General features: G+C 44.1%; 1 protein-coding gene across 1 annotated transcript in view; it reads right to left on the minus strand.

Moving 5' to 3' along the window:
• The window catches only part of PANX1 (pannexin 1), a 63,332-nt gene that overhangs the window by 10,795 nt on the left and 35,544 nt on the right, over positions 1-16,993 (minus strand). The window contains exon 2 of the mRNA XM_077113238.1: positions 8,349-8,488. Within this exon, the coding sequence (XP_076969353.1) occupies positions 8,349-8,488 (140 nt within the window). The remainder of the gene's footprint in view (positions 1-8,348; positions 8,489-16,993) is intronic.

Consider the following 16,993-nt stretch of genomic DNA (forward strand, 5'->3'; position numbering starts at 1 on the left):
GGATGTAGTTTGTGCTGCCTCTGCAGCCATGAGGGCCCGGCATTTCCTTAGGGAGCCACAGCAGAGGAAACTATTTCTAACTGGGGGTTGTGAAATGTTTTTATAAATCACTTTTGTTGCAAAGTCATTTGAATAATCACATTTCACTTCACTCTGTTCATCTAAATTAAAAAGTGACAGTTTACAGTATGTGGCAATTTTTCTAACATGCTTAAATAGTACAATAATTAGCACTGATGACTAGTTCAGCACAGCTCATTGTAATTAGAAAAATAACTGTTTAAAGGTATTACATGTTCGGTGCTTGCTTTCTCCTAACGTGTCCTTGTATCTGATAGTCTCTGTAGGAATGCAGTTGCATGCTCCATTTCTTGGTTTTCTCCATATTTAAAACCTCTTTTTATCATCAAAAATAAAAAGGCAACTTTCAGTGAGTCTGAAACAAGGGGTATTAAAATCAATCCAACTGAAATAAGAATCCATAAAAGCATTAAATTATAGCCTTTAAAATGGCTTTTTGCCCAAATAGGGAACATGGGAAAAATACAGAGCTTTGAGAGCACATCTGCTGGACGGGGACAGCTTTGTCCATAAGCTGTGGCTACTCCAAATTAGGTTTGGATGCTTAGCATCTCTTAAAGCCATGAATGCGCTATTTTGTACAATGTCCATGTTAGTCTCGAGCTCTTCTGATGACAGTGGAGCTTCTCAAAGCCATGTGGGAGCCAAGCAGTGGGCGTGATCTTGAGCCAATCTGCCTTAGCACTGTGGGGAGTTTCTGGAAGGGGCTGTGGGTAGAATGAGAGAAGCTCCAGATGGAAGGAACCTTGAAGGAGCTCCAGCACAGCCAACTCCATGCCTAATTCCCCTCTCCCGCGTCTAAGGCAAAGATCCATCTCACTGGTTTTGAACAATTCTCCCCTGAAATTCATGCAATCATGTCTTATGGGATTAAATGTGAACTTGTAAACTAATTTGAAAACATCCCCTGGGCCTCAGCCAAGAGCCGGGCAGTGGGCCCAAGATCACACAGCCAAGTAAGAACACAAGCTAATCATTAAATAATCAACCATGAAAGTGATGGTTGCAAAATCTATATGTACTAAGTACTGAGGGAATAGATAAGCCCTTGGGGGGACAGGGAAGGCTTCATGAAGAAGTAACATTTGGGCTACGTCTTAAAGTACAGTGAGGTAAGAAAAAAAAAGCTTTAGTGTATTGTTAAGATTCAGTTCCTATGTCACCTCCCTTGTGGCCTGTGCTGGTTTGAAAGGATGTATGCCCCTAGAAAATCCATGTTTTAACCAAAATCCCATTTCATAAAGGTAGAATAATCCCTACTCAATACTGTAATCAGATCATCTCCCTGGATGGTGTGATTTAGTCAAGAGTGGTTGCTAAACTGGATTAAGTAACGACATGTCTCCACCCATTTGGGTGGATCTTGATTGGTTTATTGGAGTCCTATAAAAGAGGAAATATTTTGGAGAACAGGAGATTCAGGGAGAGCAGAGCAGAACGACATAGCCATGAGAAGCCGAAGTCCACCAGCCAGCAACCTTGGGAGATGAAGAAGGGAAATGCCTCCTGGGGAACTTCATGAAACAGGAAGCCAGGAGAAGAAACTAGCAGATGACGCTGTGTTTGCCATGTGCCCTTCCAGATGAGAGAAGAACCCTGAGTGTGTTCACCATGTGCCTTTCCAGATGAGACAGAAACTCTGACTGTGTTTGCCACATGCCTTTCCACTTGAGAAAGAAACCCTGAATTTCATCGGCCTTCTTGAACCAAGATATCTTTCCCTGGATGCCTTAGATTGGACATTTCTATAGACTTGTTTTCATTGGGACATTTTCTCGGCCTTAGAACTGTCAACTAGCAACTTATTAAATTCCCCTTTTTGAAAGCCATTCTGTTTCTGGTATATTGCATTCCAGCAGAGAGCAAACTAGAACATGGCCCTTGAGACATCGTCTTTCCTCTGCTTTTCTCCTCTTGTCTGTCTTGGGAGCTCTCACCCATCCAGAGATCCCCAGTCAACACTGTGCAACTCCATTACGAGGAAGTCAGAGTTAAGTCTGGAAGGGTTAGCGGGGACCACATTATGAAGGCCCCAAATTCCCATTATGCACAATGGGAAGCCAGTGGGGGAGGGCATGATCGAGTCTGCTTTAGAGAGATCACTACAGCGGTGGAGAAGGGGATAAGCTGGAGCGGAAAGAGAGACAGGGCCAATGCAGCAGAGAGGTGGGGAATAGCAAGCAAAGAACTAAAGCAGCAACGCGGGAGAAGGGGAAGATGGATTTGAGGGCTACACAGAGGGGTGAATGATGTTTCAGTGACTACTTGCAAATGGGGGAAGAAAGTAGGGAAGAACTGAGCATAATTCCTGGTTTTCTAGCTTATGCAAGGGTGTGGGTGGGAGCACCTCTAGCTGTAATAAAAAACCAAGAAGGAATAGATTCAGGAAGGAGGGGAGTGGCAAGTGGTAAATCTAAGATGAGAAACTTTGAGAGATGTGTATTATGTGTATTCAAGAACATCCTGGCAGAGTGGAGTAGTAGAGGGCTGAAAATAAAAGAAGAAAATCCACTGGCCTTATAATTCAGGGTTTGGCAGCATATGGGTGGTTGAAGCCAAGAGCACAGTGAGATTATCCAGAGAGAATGTAGAAGGCCAGGGATGAACATTAGACTTCACGTTTAAGGGACAAGCAAAAACAGAATCCTGGAAAACATGAGAAGGAAAGGTCAGAAAATAAGAAGTAGGCAAGCCAAGCTCAAATTGCATGTGGGGACTGAAAAAGATGCGCAAAGGATGCCTGTTCCTTACTGTATAGTCAGTAACCCACTTACAGTCAACCCACATAGAGGGAGTCAAAAGAATGCAGGGCTGCCAAAAAGGCTAAAGTACTCTATGAGCAGGGGGCAGAAAAGAAAGATGGTATGTAATCTGTAATGGGTGAGGGACTCCCAAGGTCGCATTCTGAGAGGGACCCAGAATGGCAAAGCTGGTGTTTTGGTTTGCTAAAGCTGCCAGAAATGCAATATACCAGAAATGGGTTTATTAAATTTATAAAGAGTGTATATTAAATTACAAGATTATAGTTTTAAGGCCATAAAAATATTCAAACTGAGGAATCCAGAGAAAAATACCTTGACTCAAGGAAGGGCGAGATCTCTCACATGTGAAGGCACTTGGATGGTGTCTACTGGTCCTTGTTTCTGGTTCTGTTGCTTCCAGCTTCTGGTGCCTGTGGTTTCCTCTCTAAGTGTCTGTGGGCCTTCACTTAGCAACTCTGGACACAACTCTGGGTTCTGGCTTGCTTAGCATCTCATGGGAAGGCACATGGCAATGTCTGCTGGGCTCTGCATCTGCAAATGTCTGTGTCTAGGCAACTGTTCTCTCTAGCGACACTCTAAGCATCTTCAAATGTGTGCATCTCTGTCAGCTCTGAACCACTGTGTTTTCTCCAAAACGTCTCCCCTTTTAAAGGACTCCAAGTAATCAAGGCCTACTGTGAATGGGTAGAGTCACATCTCCATCTAATCAAAAGGCCACACCCACAATTGGGCAGGACATAGCTCCACTGTGTAATCTAATCAAAAGGTCATACCCACAATTGAGTGGGTCAATCTCCATGGAAACTATCTAATCAAAAGTTTCCATCCTACAATACTGAATCAGGATTAAAGGATATGACTTTTCTGGGTTACAAAACACTTTCAAACCAGCACACCTGGTAAGCAAAGCATCTGTGTGTGAAAGAAGGAATAAACTCCTGCAAGTAGAATTAGAACCAAGTTCCAAGGAAGCAAGGCAGAACTTTCCATAGATCTGTGCTGGGAGGCAGGTGGTTCCTTTCATTAGAGATCTTCTGGCAAGGCCACAGTGTTTGAGATGGTTGGACCACTGAGTCCACTTGGATAGGTGACAGTACTCGGTTACTTATTAAAACACTAATCTAGGTGTTGTGTGTAGGTATTTTATAGCTAACATGTACAATTAGTTGACTTTAAGTAGATTACCCCTGAAAATGTGGGTGGGCCTCATCCAATCAGTTGAAGGTCTTAAGAGAAGAAGAAATTCCACCTTGAGCCTGCAGCACAGAAATCTTACCTGAGTTGCCAGGCTGCCGTGCAGAGTTCAGACTTGCCAGCCCCCACAATCATGGGAGTCAATTCCTAAAACAAATCTCTTAATATGTTTATACATGTATCCGTTCTGTTTCTCTGAAGAACCCTGACAGATAGGAAACCCTAGATCAAAGTTAGCAATTTTTTTCTGAATAGGGCCAGAGAGGAAATAACTTAGGCCTTGCCGGTCATACGATTTTTTTTGCAACTATACAGCCCTGTCCCCATGGCACGAAAGAAGCAATAGATAACATGTAAGCAAAGCGGCTGGATGTGGCCTGAGGGCAGGCACCAGTGTGCCAAACCCTACTGGCTTCTCAAAGCGAGGTCCACAGATCAGGCCTTTCAGCCTCACATGGGAGCACGTCGGAAATGAGGATTGTGGACTCCCGTCAGAGTCAATGAATCTGAAATCCCCAGGTGATTCGCACGCACATAAAGTCTGAGAAACCATGGTCTAGACCAGTGTGGTTCCCTCACTAGAACCTAAGCCCAGCTGACAGCACCAAAATCACCTGGAAAGCTTAAAAATGGCATTTTCCTGGCTCTAACCCCAGAGATTTTCCAACCTAGAGGTCTGGATGGAGCTCACGATCTTGTATTTTCACAAGCCTCTCCCGCCTCAATGGAATGCTACGGTTTATAACTTCTGGGTCAGGTAGCCTCACAGGACCCCTTCAATGAAACTACTTAAGAAATGAAGAAATGTTGCAGGTTTTTTTTGCTTGTTTTAGTAAAAACAAAAACACCTAATTTCCTGTTTTAGAAAGTTATCCTGTCTATTAGTTTCTTCCATCCTGAACTTGAAGAGAACAGAAAACACACACACACACACACACACACACACACACACACACACACACACAGTTATCAAACGGTCCTAGATCGCCACCTGCTGGTCTCTGCGTGCACTCACATTTCCACCAGAGATTTCATCCCCCATAGTACTACTGGAGAGAAAGGGAGGAAAACAAAGAAGAGGAAAAAAAGAAAAAAGTGGGTTGTGATGGTTAAGCTCCTGTGTCAATATGACTGGGTGATGGTGTCAAGTCATCAAGCACTGCCTGACTGTTACTGTGAGGGTGTTTTGTGAATTTAAATCATTAGACAGCTGATAGTATCTATGGCTGATTACATCTACAATCAACAAAGGAGACAGCCCTCAGCAATGAGAGAAGTCTCGTCCAATCACCTGAAGGCCTTTAAGGGAGAACTGATGATTTCAGCAGTCAGAAGAATTTCTCTCTCTTCTTTAAACAGCGTGCTTCGGGGGAATTCACTGAAACCTTCATTCTACTAGTGACCTGCCCTTCAGAATTTGGACTTGCCAATCCCTGCAGTCATATGAGCCAATTCCTACAGTAAATCTCATAACATATATATCTCCTGTTGGTTCTATTTCCCTGGAGAATTCTGACTAATACATAGGTGGACAGAAATTATACTACCAATTATACCCGTGCCATAAACTCTGTATATTGATTTACACTTAAATATTATACTGAGTAATTCCTCTGGGAGAATTTGAGTCTCCTGATTTTAACTTTGGCATTGGACAAGTGTTCACATAAACCCTGTGCCTTTAATCCCCCCACTGCCAGGAGCACAAGTCAGAATGCTCCTAGAGAACCAAGACTGGTTCTCAATAGAAGGACATAACAGCAACCTTGTTCCTCTCCTCCCTGCCACAAAGATCCTCTGAGCACCCACTGGGCTATATGCTGTTCCAGGGGTGCAGTGACGAAGACAACATGGGTTTGGTCTCTTCTACATGGAACTTACAGTTTTAGAAGTTATGATATCGTAAACTAGAATTAAGTCAAGTAATCATTTTTCTAACTTCCTTCACTCTTCACCCACTGCTATCTGGTTTCTGCTTCCCCACTAAAATCATTCCTACCAGGGTCACTAATCATTTCACTAAATCCAATTAATCCTGTTTCACGCTTATTGTATTGGCATCTCTGCAGCAGCATTTAACAGAGTTCCCTGCTTTTACTGGACACATTCTTCCCTTGGTTTCTATGATAACCACACTCTTCTTTTTCTTTTCCTCCTAAATTTGTGATTATTCATTCTTTGTGCCCTCTTTATATGTTTCTAAATCATTGAACTGTGAGCCCCTGGGAGAAGGGACCACTTCATCTGTGACTCTCTGCTATAGTAGGCCCTCAATCTATGTTGGCTAAAATCAATTTTCTTCTCAGTTCAAGATTTTCTATTTGATTCTTTCTTTTATAGTATCCAGTTTTCTACAAAATGTTCCATATTATCTTAATTCCGTGACCATCTTAACAATGGTTATTTAAAATGCATATCTGATTAATCTTCTATGTGGATCTTCCCCGGATATGTTTCCATTTCTGATTTTCCTCTTGGCTCTCTCACATACCTGGTTATTCGTATGCCTGAGGGCCAAGCATCACGAATGAAAAACTGGAGCGAGACTGGGACCCTCTGCGTGATGTTACCTTTCTCCCAAGAGGTTTATTTTTGCTTCTGGCAGGCAGGCTGACTAGTGACTCTGACTCGAGACTCTTTCTCCTTGATTCAATCAACAATGAAATGATTCGACCCAGGACTTGAGTTCCTATGAGGACTGGTCTAATTCTGGATCACCTCTTTCTCATAAGCAGAGGCCTTTCAGGAACGGCCAGGGTCCCTTCTATTTGGCAGGCCCCAACTTCCATCTTTGTCCCTGGCCCTGCGACTCTGCCAAGAGTCCTGTGCTGCCCCTCAGCCATGCTTTTGTCCAAACAGTCTTGCCTATCATGACCGGAAACAGAGCTCCTTAATCACTTACACTGGGCATCCGCGGGCATGGCTAACCACAATTCTCTAAAAGAGTTCTCCTTTCATGACTAGAGGGGTAGTGGGCCAGGGGTCCAAAAGGCCTGAGCTGTACAGACCAAAAGATCCTGCAATCCCTGGGCTTGTTATCCCGGGGTTCCTGTTTCCTTACATGTAAAATGCATCTAGATAAATATCTTCAGGTTTCTTCATGCTTTACAATCTCTAACACTCCTCCTGACTCTTACTTAGACAATCCCAGAATATCATTCACCTTCTGTGAACTCATGCCCAGCCCAGTAACTGATGGCAGTGTTTCCATTTTCATAAGAGCATTACAACAAATGCCCTTCAACTACAACAGCATGAATGTGGACTTAAACTTGTCCAACTTTTAGAATTGTGCCTATTCATACCGAAGGTTCTTACTACTCACTGCCCTGAATACTACACAGGCAAACCACCTAACTTGAAGGCTAAACACCAAAGGGAAAAGTTCAAACCTAAGGGAAGGAAGGAGTCACTAAAGAATGTCACTAAGCCAAACTGCATGAAATGAGTAAGTATGACAGAAACAGGCTTGAATCATAGCCAAGGACTTAAATTATTATTTTTTAAAGATGGAGGGACTGTGTGTCCAGCAGCATGTCAAAGCGAGAGAGAGTTGAACTTAAGCCCTTGGGTTTTCAAAAAAACCTGTGCTTTCCTCAGCAGATGAGAATAACAGAAGATACACAAATGTCCTACTTGTTTTCATGATGAACAAGAAAAAACAATGGTTGAAAATAACTGCAGGCTGAAACAAAGTCTCATTTCAGAAGCACAGAAAAGACCTAACAGAGTCACTTCATTACTAAGAACATGTTCTCTTAGTAATGAATTTGGGCACTGGCACCTCCTGGGCAGTAGTAACTCCCTTCCTTGAAGTACCTGGTCCATCAGAAAGCAAAGCTGTGCAGCAGCCAACAGCCCCACAGGGCATCAGTACTAAGGCTTCTCAATGCTTTGGTAATGCAAGAAGCAATTAGCTCTGTTGGTCCTTACTTTTTCCAAGAATTCCTGTGTGTGCTGGCCTAGGAGGTATGTCTGAGTCCCTGCTCTGCCGCCCACTGCTCATTCAACCACTCGACATTTCTTGAGAGCTTATGGGCAGACAGTGTGCTGGGCATCCAGGGTATCCAGGTGACTAAGCCACAAGGAGCCTGCCATATGGAGCTTACATTCTAACGAGAGCCTCAACTTCCTCATCTTTAAAATGAAGATGCTGGACCACGTAACTGCAAAGGCTTTTTTTGACTACAAAGAGCTCAGGCTTTATGATTTGAGTTACAGCCCAGGTTGACCGGAATTGGCTGTGGAACAGGACGACCCCTCTTGGCCCCAGTTCCCACATATCTAAAGCAAACAGGTAGAGCTGGTTACCTTATGCAGCCACAGGGGGAGGCTTCCAGAGCTGCTCTGCAGGAAGTCCTGCTGCTGAACGGCCGCCCAGCAGTAAGAATCCACGAAGGCAGCCTGACGCCAGGAGAAGGAACTTGGGGAGAAACAGCTTATTTGTGTACCTGAGAAGCAAAACAGATTGATCCAAATAAGTGAAAGCCCTGCTGTCTAGAACCTTCCCACCCACCCCTCTCTCACCCTCATTTGTCAAGTAATACCTAAGTCTCAGAGCAACAGGGCTGAAATTGGTGACGGTGTGGACAGAGCTTAAGTTCATATTAAAATGGAGTATTTAAGAGCCTTTTCTGGCCAACACTACTCATGACAGTGGCTTGGGCTCAGTTAGGGGGAAACTCTTCAAAGCAGTGAAACTATCATAAAAAGAAAAAGTGGGCAGGAAAAGACTCAAAGACAAAAACATGGATGTGATTTGTTTAATCTGGGGTAAGGCTGGAGTGGAAGAGGAGACATGAGGGGTGGAGGTGAGTAGGAGAGTCAACACAGAAAACTGGATTAAGAAAATGAGTCCCTTTAGAACACACACACACAAAAAAAGAAAAAGAAGCACATCAGCACTTCCTATGTCCTCTGAGAAAAAAAGAAGAAACGGGTTGAAACTCCAGCCCCAGCAGTTTCCGTGTGGAAGGCAGATGCCCAAGACTGCACACTTCCAGGTGCGTGCTGGGCGCAAACTGGGCCAACTGGGACCCGTCCAGGTCCGGCTGTTAACTCGCTCTTCTGGGAAGGGCTCCGGGACCCTGTTTTCTCCTCTGAAAACTCAAGTCTATGTTGCTCTACAAATGCTACCATGGCAGCGGTAAAGGTGATGATCAAAGCTTTTCCCGCTCCTGGGTGCCCACAGGCCCCTGACTCACACGGACCCTGGTGGAAAACCAGCCCATGGGGAGCTCAGGGCAGAAGCTGTGTCCTCCCTCCTTGGCAGCAGGTAGAAGGCCTGGCACTGAGCCTCTCCCGGTGGCCCAGCCCATGCTCTCCTCTCCCCAAAAGCACGTACCGGTGTGCATGGCTGGGGGAGGAGTGGCTACCTGAGGCCCCACAGGAGACACACTCTCCCATGTGCCCTGTAGCATGAAAGAGTGATGGCCACATGCCTGGACATGAACTGGATCTAAACCTAACTGTGGTGGGCTGGGTGCATTCCTGATAAGTCACATAACCTTCCAAAGCCTAGAACCTCTCATCTCCAAAACAGGGATAACATCAGTATCTACAGTACAGATTTGTAGTAGTGACTGATTAAAAGCAAAGAAAGTAATCGCCAGCATTTAGTACTGTACCTGGTTTGTATTAGCTGCTCAATAAATGCTGTATTCTTCTATATGAAGTAACTAACAGATTTTGGCATAACTTTAAAGATTGGGGTGTCCTCTGTACTCCATGCCACTCTACGTAGAGGGGATAGGACAGAGGGAAGATAGCTAGCTGGACTTTACCAGTTCCTGGGACATAAAAGGTCTGGGCGGGTCCCCTTCCCCTGGGGACCGGGGTGGTCTTTAATTGTGGCAGGAGAGGGAAGTAATGGGATGTTATTAGGACAGTAGATGCTTGTGCAGAAAGGGAGTACAGGGGCAAGGCCCTGAGCCACCTCCACCCTCATCAGGTGCCTTTACACCAGAATGTGAGAAAGGTCTTCTTAGCCAAAAGCTCTTCAAACAGACCATCGTGAAAAGTGTCCTTTAATTCCTCTCACCAGCCAGGAGTGTCTTAAATATGATAAGGGAAAAATTCTCTTATTATCATCAAAACAGAGTTTTCACATTTTATAAAAAACAGAGTAGTCAGGACCCCACAGGACCACAGGGCTGACCTCGCAGTGCTTCTGCAAATGTCAAGTGCTTTCCATGCCATCCTACCCACCAAGGGTTTACTGGGTGCAACAGCAGGCACACACCGTGAGCAGGCAGCCCTGGGTTGGCGTCTAAGTGGATGGGTTTTTGTAAGTCTATCCACGAGCTGCTTGCTTGGTAACATGTATCCAAATACTTTCCCATGAAAATGAGCAATGCCGCTGGAGTTTGTGAAAGCATCCTGCCTAGCCCGCAGTATTCCTTAGATACAGTCCCCACAGTGCAAATAACCAACACTTATAACATTCTTTCTATAGGAAAAGGTGCTTCAAGTTCTGTCTCAGCAACTTAGGGACTTCCTCCAGGACAGTGGTGGAAACTCTTCAGCATAAATAACTTCATACCAAAGCTTTTGTAAAAGAGGAAGAAGGGAAATACAACTGCATGTAGAGAGGAAGACCCTGAGGATGTACTGAGTTCCTAAGTGCATCTTCTGACATCCGGGTGGAAGGGCAGAAGAAAGGATAGAGGTAAGCTAATACCCACTGGCTATCTGCCAGCCCTTTAAATCTCATTTAATCCTCAGAGCCAAAAATCCTCAGAGAGAGAAGGAGGGAGGGAAAGAGAAAGGGAGAGGAGAGACAGAGATCGCTCTTTATTTTACCCTAGTGGAAACTGCAGCTCAAACTGGTTTTTGCCTAGGTACCAAACTAGGCAGTGGTCACTCCAGAATTCAGACCTGTATCTGACTTCCAGTTTCTTTCCAGAATCTTCTCTGGGCAGTGTCTGCAGCAAGGCAAGGCTGGAGGATGTCTTAGGAGTGGGGCCTGGTTGGAATGGGTGGTTTGGGCAGGTGGTCCCTCCAAGTGGCCAGAGGTGGGAAGAGCCTCCTCCTGGGAAGGGCCAAGGACCAAACCCAGGAAAATAATCAGATCAAGCCGTAGGTATGAGCAGTAGGGCAGAAACCAGAAACAAAGCCAAGGAAGTTAAGAGCCGGACAGAGGCAGGAAACCAATGGGGAGTGAAAAGTAGGAGTGAAGAGAGGGCTAAAGAAGAAGGGTGCAGGACTGGCACGAGCGGGGCTGTCAACTTTCACACAGGTGGAGACGGCTCAGCTTGGCCCAAAGGCCCCAGTGTCAGGGCAGCTTGCTGCTGTCCTGGGGCATGGCTTCATCTCATGTAATCTTCAAAGCAACATTATGTATATCGTATATACAGATGATGGAATATTACTCAGCAGTAAAAAGGAATGAGATCCTGAAGCCTGCGACAACATGGATGAACCCTGAGGACATAATGCCGAGTGAAATAAGTCAGACACAAAGGCACAGGTTGTATGATGTCACTAATATGAACTAACCGGAAAATGTAAACTCAGAGTTATAAATGTAGAATATAGGCTACCAAGAGATAGACTGAACTAGGCAATAGGGAGTGGTTGTTTATTATGTATAGAATTTTTAACGAGATTGAACTTAAATGTTTGGAAATGGACAGAGATGAACGTAGACTTAGTGGGATTATAACAGTGCTGAATTATAAGTGAATTTGGTTGAAAGAAGTTGTTTAGAGTCATGTATGTCCCCAGAAGGAAAGCTAGAGGTTTAAATATGGGATTGTTCAACAGTGAACCTTGAGGAGGACGTTAAGACTAACATTACAAATACAAGTAAGTTCTTTCATGAACTGGTAAAAACGTATGACACTTGTATCAGGAGTTAATAACAGAAGGGTATTGGGGGAAAAGTATCTCTTGCAAGCTATGGACTATAGTTAATACTTACTGTTAATATGCATTCATCAACAGTAACAAGGGTACTGTACCAATTCTAGGGGTCAGTAAATGGGGGGGTGTCATGGTCAGGTTCATGTGTCAACTTGGCCAGGTGGTGGTGCCTGGTTGTCTGGTCGGGCAAGTGCTGGCCTGTCTGTTGCTATGAGGACATTTCATGGACTGAAATCATGACCACATTGGCTGCATCCGCAGCTGACTGTGTTTGCAATCAGCTAAGGGGAGTGTCTTCTGCAATGAGTTGCTGCATATATTTGTAACTGTTGCCTCTTATCTGCCTTAACATGCCCTGACATATCCGGACATCTCTCATTCTTGCAAGCCTTGCTATTCTAACCCCCTACCTAGCAACTCCTGAGCATATATCGCACCACCTTTTCACTTCTTCTTCATTAGACCATGTACACTCCTCACCTCACCACCCATTATAATATTCAACACACCTCCTAACCAATCCACATCCTATACGACACCATACCAGCTGCCCATCAAAGTTTCTTCACCCCTAATTAACTCCCCCTCACCAACCCTATATATTCTTTGTGCTTCCTCCTGTCGGGGTCTTAGCCTGTAAGCTTTGCCAGCCAGCTAGGTCCCGCGAGCCCTATGCAATAAATTACTGCTATTATTCTTTAGTCTCGGTTTATTGTGCTCGCGCGCCCTCCAAACCTTCGAGCCCCGTGGTCTCGGCTGACGCCGCTCTCTGGCCGAACCACATCAGAGGACGAGACCCCAGTGCGGTCGGGAGGCAAGCCCCAAACCGCAATGAGTGATGTGTAATCTAATCACTAGAAGGTTTTTTAAGGAAGATTCAGAAGAGACAGTCACTCGTCCTGTTTCAGCTGGCCAGCCTCTCCTGAGAGTTTGCTGAAAGCTTTCACTAGAGCTGCCAGCTTGTGACCTTCCCTACAGACCCTGGACTCTTACATCCCCATGGTTGTGTGAGACACTTTCACACATTTTATATTTATAGGTATCTCCTGCTGATTCTGTTTCTCTAGAGAATCCTACCTAATACAGGGGGATAAGGAGTATGCGGTTTTGGGGTTCTCTTTTTTTTAATGTCTGTTATTTTTCTTTTTTGGAGCATTTCACTGTGGCAGCATATATATATAGCACAATACTTGCCATTTTAACCATTTTGAATTATACAATTCAGCAGCATCAATTACTTTTGACAATGTTGTGCTACGATCCCCACTATCCATCACCCAATCGTTTCCATCACCCCAAAAAGAAACTCTGTACCATCGAGAAGTAACTCCCCATTCTTCCTTCCTGCCCCTCCACCCTGCCCTGGCAATCTAATCCACTCTCTGTCTCTATGCATTTGCTTATTCTAGTAATGCATAAGAAGAAAAGGAAAGCTCATCTCATAAGTGGCATCAAACAACACTTCCCTTATACGAGTGGCACCTTCTTTCTGCTCTTCGATATGATCAGCACAGGGTGGGCCGTGAGGGCTGAGGGTCCCCGGCTGCCTTTAAGGACCCTCCTCCCGACAAGCAGCTCCCTCCTCCCTCACAGGATGCTCTGTGGGATGAGTTCCCCCATTGTTTCCACATTTAAGTGCTTCACAGGTGGCACAGGATTCAGACCTCCCCAGAAGCTGATGGAGCTTAGCAAAATCACAATTTTAGAACAAATAAAAACAGGAATAAAGAGATCCAGTTAACTGGCGAGGATAAGTTCAGAGCTGAAATAACTGACACACTGAGAGACTGAAGAGGGTAGAAAAGGCAAGTGAAGAGGGCCAGCCCTTGCTGTGTACTTTTACTCCCATTTTAAAGAGGAAAACGAGGCACTGAGATCTTGCGGCTGGTTGGCTGTGGGCCTGAACTGTCCATCTCTACTTTCCAAACACAAGAAAGAGGAGGCAAAGGTGCAGGTTACTGAAGAAAGCTGGTTCAGGGATGGCAGAAAGAGAAGGATGAGTCCAGGGAGTTTCCTGGGAGGGAACAGTAAATCCTGGGTTGCTGTTCTGGGAGGCACACATGGAAAGCAGAGAATATAATCATGATTGGGCCAATTAATATCTGTATAAAATTTCGAAGTTTGCAAAATATTTTAATTTTGCAGAACAAAAAATCAGTTCTAATTAACTTTAGTGTAAATTATATACACACACTGACTCACACATCTAAAACTATACAAGCACATACCTGTGATCCAGGTGGATCATTATACAACCAGTAGAAAACAAAGTACTAAAGAACTTGAAAACTAGTCTATCATAAACTCTCAAGTTCAACTAGAATCATCACAGAAGGAGGATCCTGTATGTGTGGTATGAGGAGAAAGAGATGGGCACCAGCCAGCCCTTAAATCCAGAGCAGGAACAAGGGCACAAGGTAAAACAAGTCTGAATCTGCTCTGACCCAACATAATAAGGCCAAATGACATTCTTGCCAAATAACTCATGGCTCCCCAAACCAAAATACAGTAAAACTGCAAGAATCTCAGAATAACTTCTCTTTGGAAAAGTGAGCCAAATTCCTCTCCTTTCTCCTCTTTAACTGACTTCACCCCCAAGCCATCTCTAGCTTCAAACACAAGCAAGTAAATAAATTCTGCAAGTCACAAATCGTTACGTATTGCCTACACCTCTTCTTTGCAGGTGTTGACTCCAAGACATGAAATTATTTTAAACTAGTAAGAAAACCTAAGTACTCTCTGTTGCCCAAACTTGAAAAACTGAACTGAAATTACAGTTTTCTTTCCCTTTCAATCAAGCTTATTCTCCAGGTCTTTCTTTAACCACAGCTAACCTGGCTTTTTGAGAGCACACAATCGACGAAAACATCTACTCCTTTCCTAAAATGGGCATAATCAAATGTTACCTTCTAAGCAAGTCCCAGAAATGCCAGATACTTCACTACCCATCCCTATTGCACACAGCAATAAACAACTATTTGGCCTTTTTAAAGTTATTGCTTTCCCCTCCTGTGTCTAACATCAGATGAAGGGCCCTTCAGTGTGGCAATGCTCTTGTCAAATGGAGGGGAAGGAAAGCCTGTCCCGATCGACTCTATGATGCAGGATGAGTGGCCCACTTGGTCCCACAGTCAAAGAAAACACAGACCACGCTGATGAGCTCAGAATAGAGCCCCAAAGGCTCCTGTAATTCCATCGGGCCTGACGGAGCCAACGATGTAGAGCCATAGCCTGCAAAGTGCAGGACCAAAAGTCAAAAGGAAGCCAGACTAAGACACGGCTTCAGGGAACCAGGAAGCCTGCGCTACACTCAGAAGAACAAAGGTGACCAGAGAACCAAGCAGTGGTTTGGAGGTGTTTCTTTCCTGCGATGGAGGGGCCAGTGCCTTGGCACACGGGGAAGCTCTAAGACACACAAGTCACAACGCGCATCCATCTAAGGGAAAACGTGACAATTGTCTGGTGAATAAAAATTCCATGGTCTGGAAACCAAGGGGGAAGAAAGGCATAAGAAAAACTGTTATTTTAAAGATGTTAAAAATACATACTTAAGGTTTTTTTAATTTTGTCATCTATATAGATTAACTAACACAAATATAGACAACTACAAAAAATAATAGTCACCTATAAGTTTAAACCAATGTTAACACTTTTCTCTATGTACTTCATCCTTTTATTATTTATTTCAAAAAAGTTTTCAGGCTTACCAAAAAGTTACAAGAATATTACAATGAACTCCTATATACTAATCACTTAGATTCGACTATTATTAACATTTTGTCACAAGCCTTCTTTTTATATATATATGTATATATCATACATACAGTTAGTTTTTTCCTGAACCACCTGAGAGGAAGTTACTGAGATCGTGACCCTTTACTTTGTTTTTTAATTAATTGTTTAAAAATATAACAAACACAAACATTCTTAACATTTGATCATTCCGTTCTACATATGTAATCAGTAATTCACTGTATCACAGTTTCATATTCATCATCATCATGATTATTTCTTAGAACATTTGCATCAATTCAGAAAAAGAAATAAAAAGAAAACAGAAAAAAAATTCATACATACCATACCCCTTAACCCTCCCTTTCATTGATCACTAGCATTTCAATCTACTAAATTTATTTTAACATTTGTTGTCCCTTAACTTTTAGAAGTATGTATCTTCCAAGAACGGGAGCATTTTCTTATATAACCCAGCATATTACCAAATTTAAAAAAAAATCTGATACAATACTGTTATCAATATTCAGATTTCCCAAACCATCGATTATAGCAACATTTTTTTCCATTCCAATCAGGATCTAATTCTGCACCAAACACTGCATTTAGCTGACATGTCTCTCCAGTGCCCTTTCCATGGCCTTTCTTGGTCACTGATGACCTTAAAACACTGTAAACAGCAGAAGCCATCTGTCTGCAGTGTGAAGCACCTTGGTTGTGTCTGTTTGGCCGTCTCTCCATGATTTGATGCAGGTTCTGCACGGCTGGCAGAAATCCCACGGAAGGGAGCGTGGCCTCCTGGGGGCACTGGGACAGTGGGGGGCGGTCTGTCCCATGAAGGTGAGGTTTCCTATGACTTGGCTAAGGTGCTGTTGCCAGGCCTCACTGCAGGTGAGATCCCCTCTTCCCTGAGGACGGATAAGCGTCTGTGGGGAGAGCGCTGAGTCCGTGTAAATATACTGTTCCATAAGCTTTCACCCAGTAGTCAAATTCTCCAGCTATGCCTGCAAAATGTAGCCTTTCGGTCAAGATGGCAGCTTAACAACGTGTGCGTTTTAGTTCATCCTCCAGAACAACTACTAAATAACTAGAAACAGTACAGAACAGCTCCCGGAGCCACGATAGTGACCAGACACACAGCATACCCCAGTCTGGACCAGCTGGACTGGCTGTAAGCACCCCCCTGAACTGTGAGTTCCCAAAGCTGCAGCAGCCAGCGCCCCTCCCCCACAGGCTGCTTCCCAGAGGGGAAAGGAAAGGACTTTACCAGCAGCAGGGACTGGGCACAATCAAACGCCAATTGTGGAACTAATTAACAAATTCTGACTACTAAAAATAGGCCCCCAGCTTAGGTGAACCTG

The sequence above is a fragment of the Tamandua tetradactyla genome, chromosome 8, assembly GCF_023851605.1.
Source record: "Tamandua tetradactyla isolate mTamTet1 chromosome 8, mTamTet1.pri, whole genome shotgun sequence".
Lineage (NCBI taxonomy): Eukaryota > Metazoa > Chordata > Mammalia > Pilosa > Myrmecophagidae > Tamandua > Tamandua tetradactyla.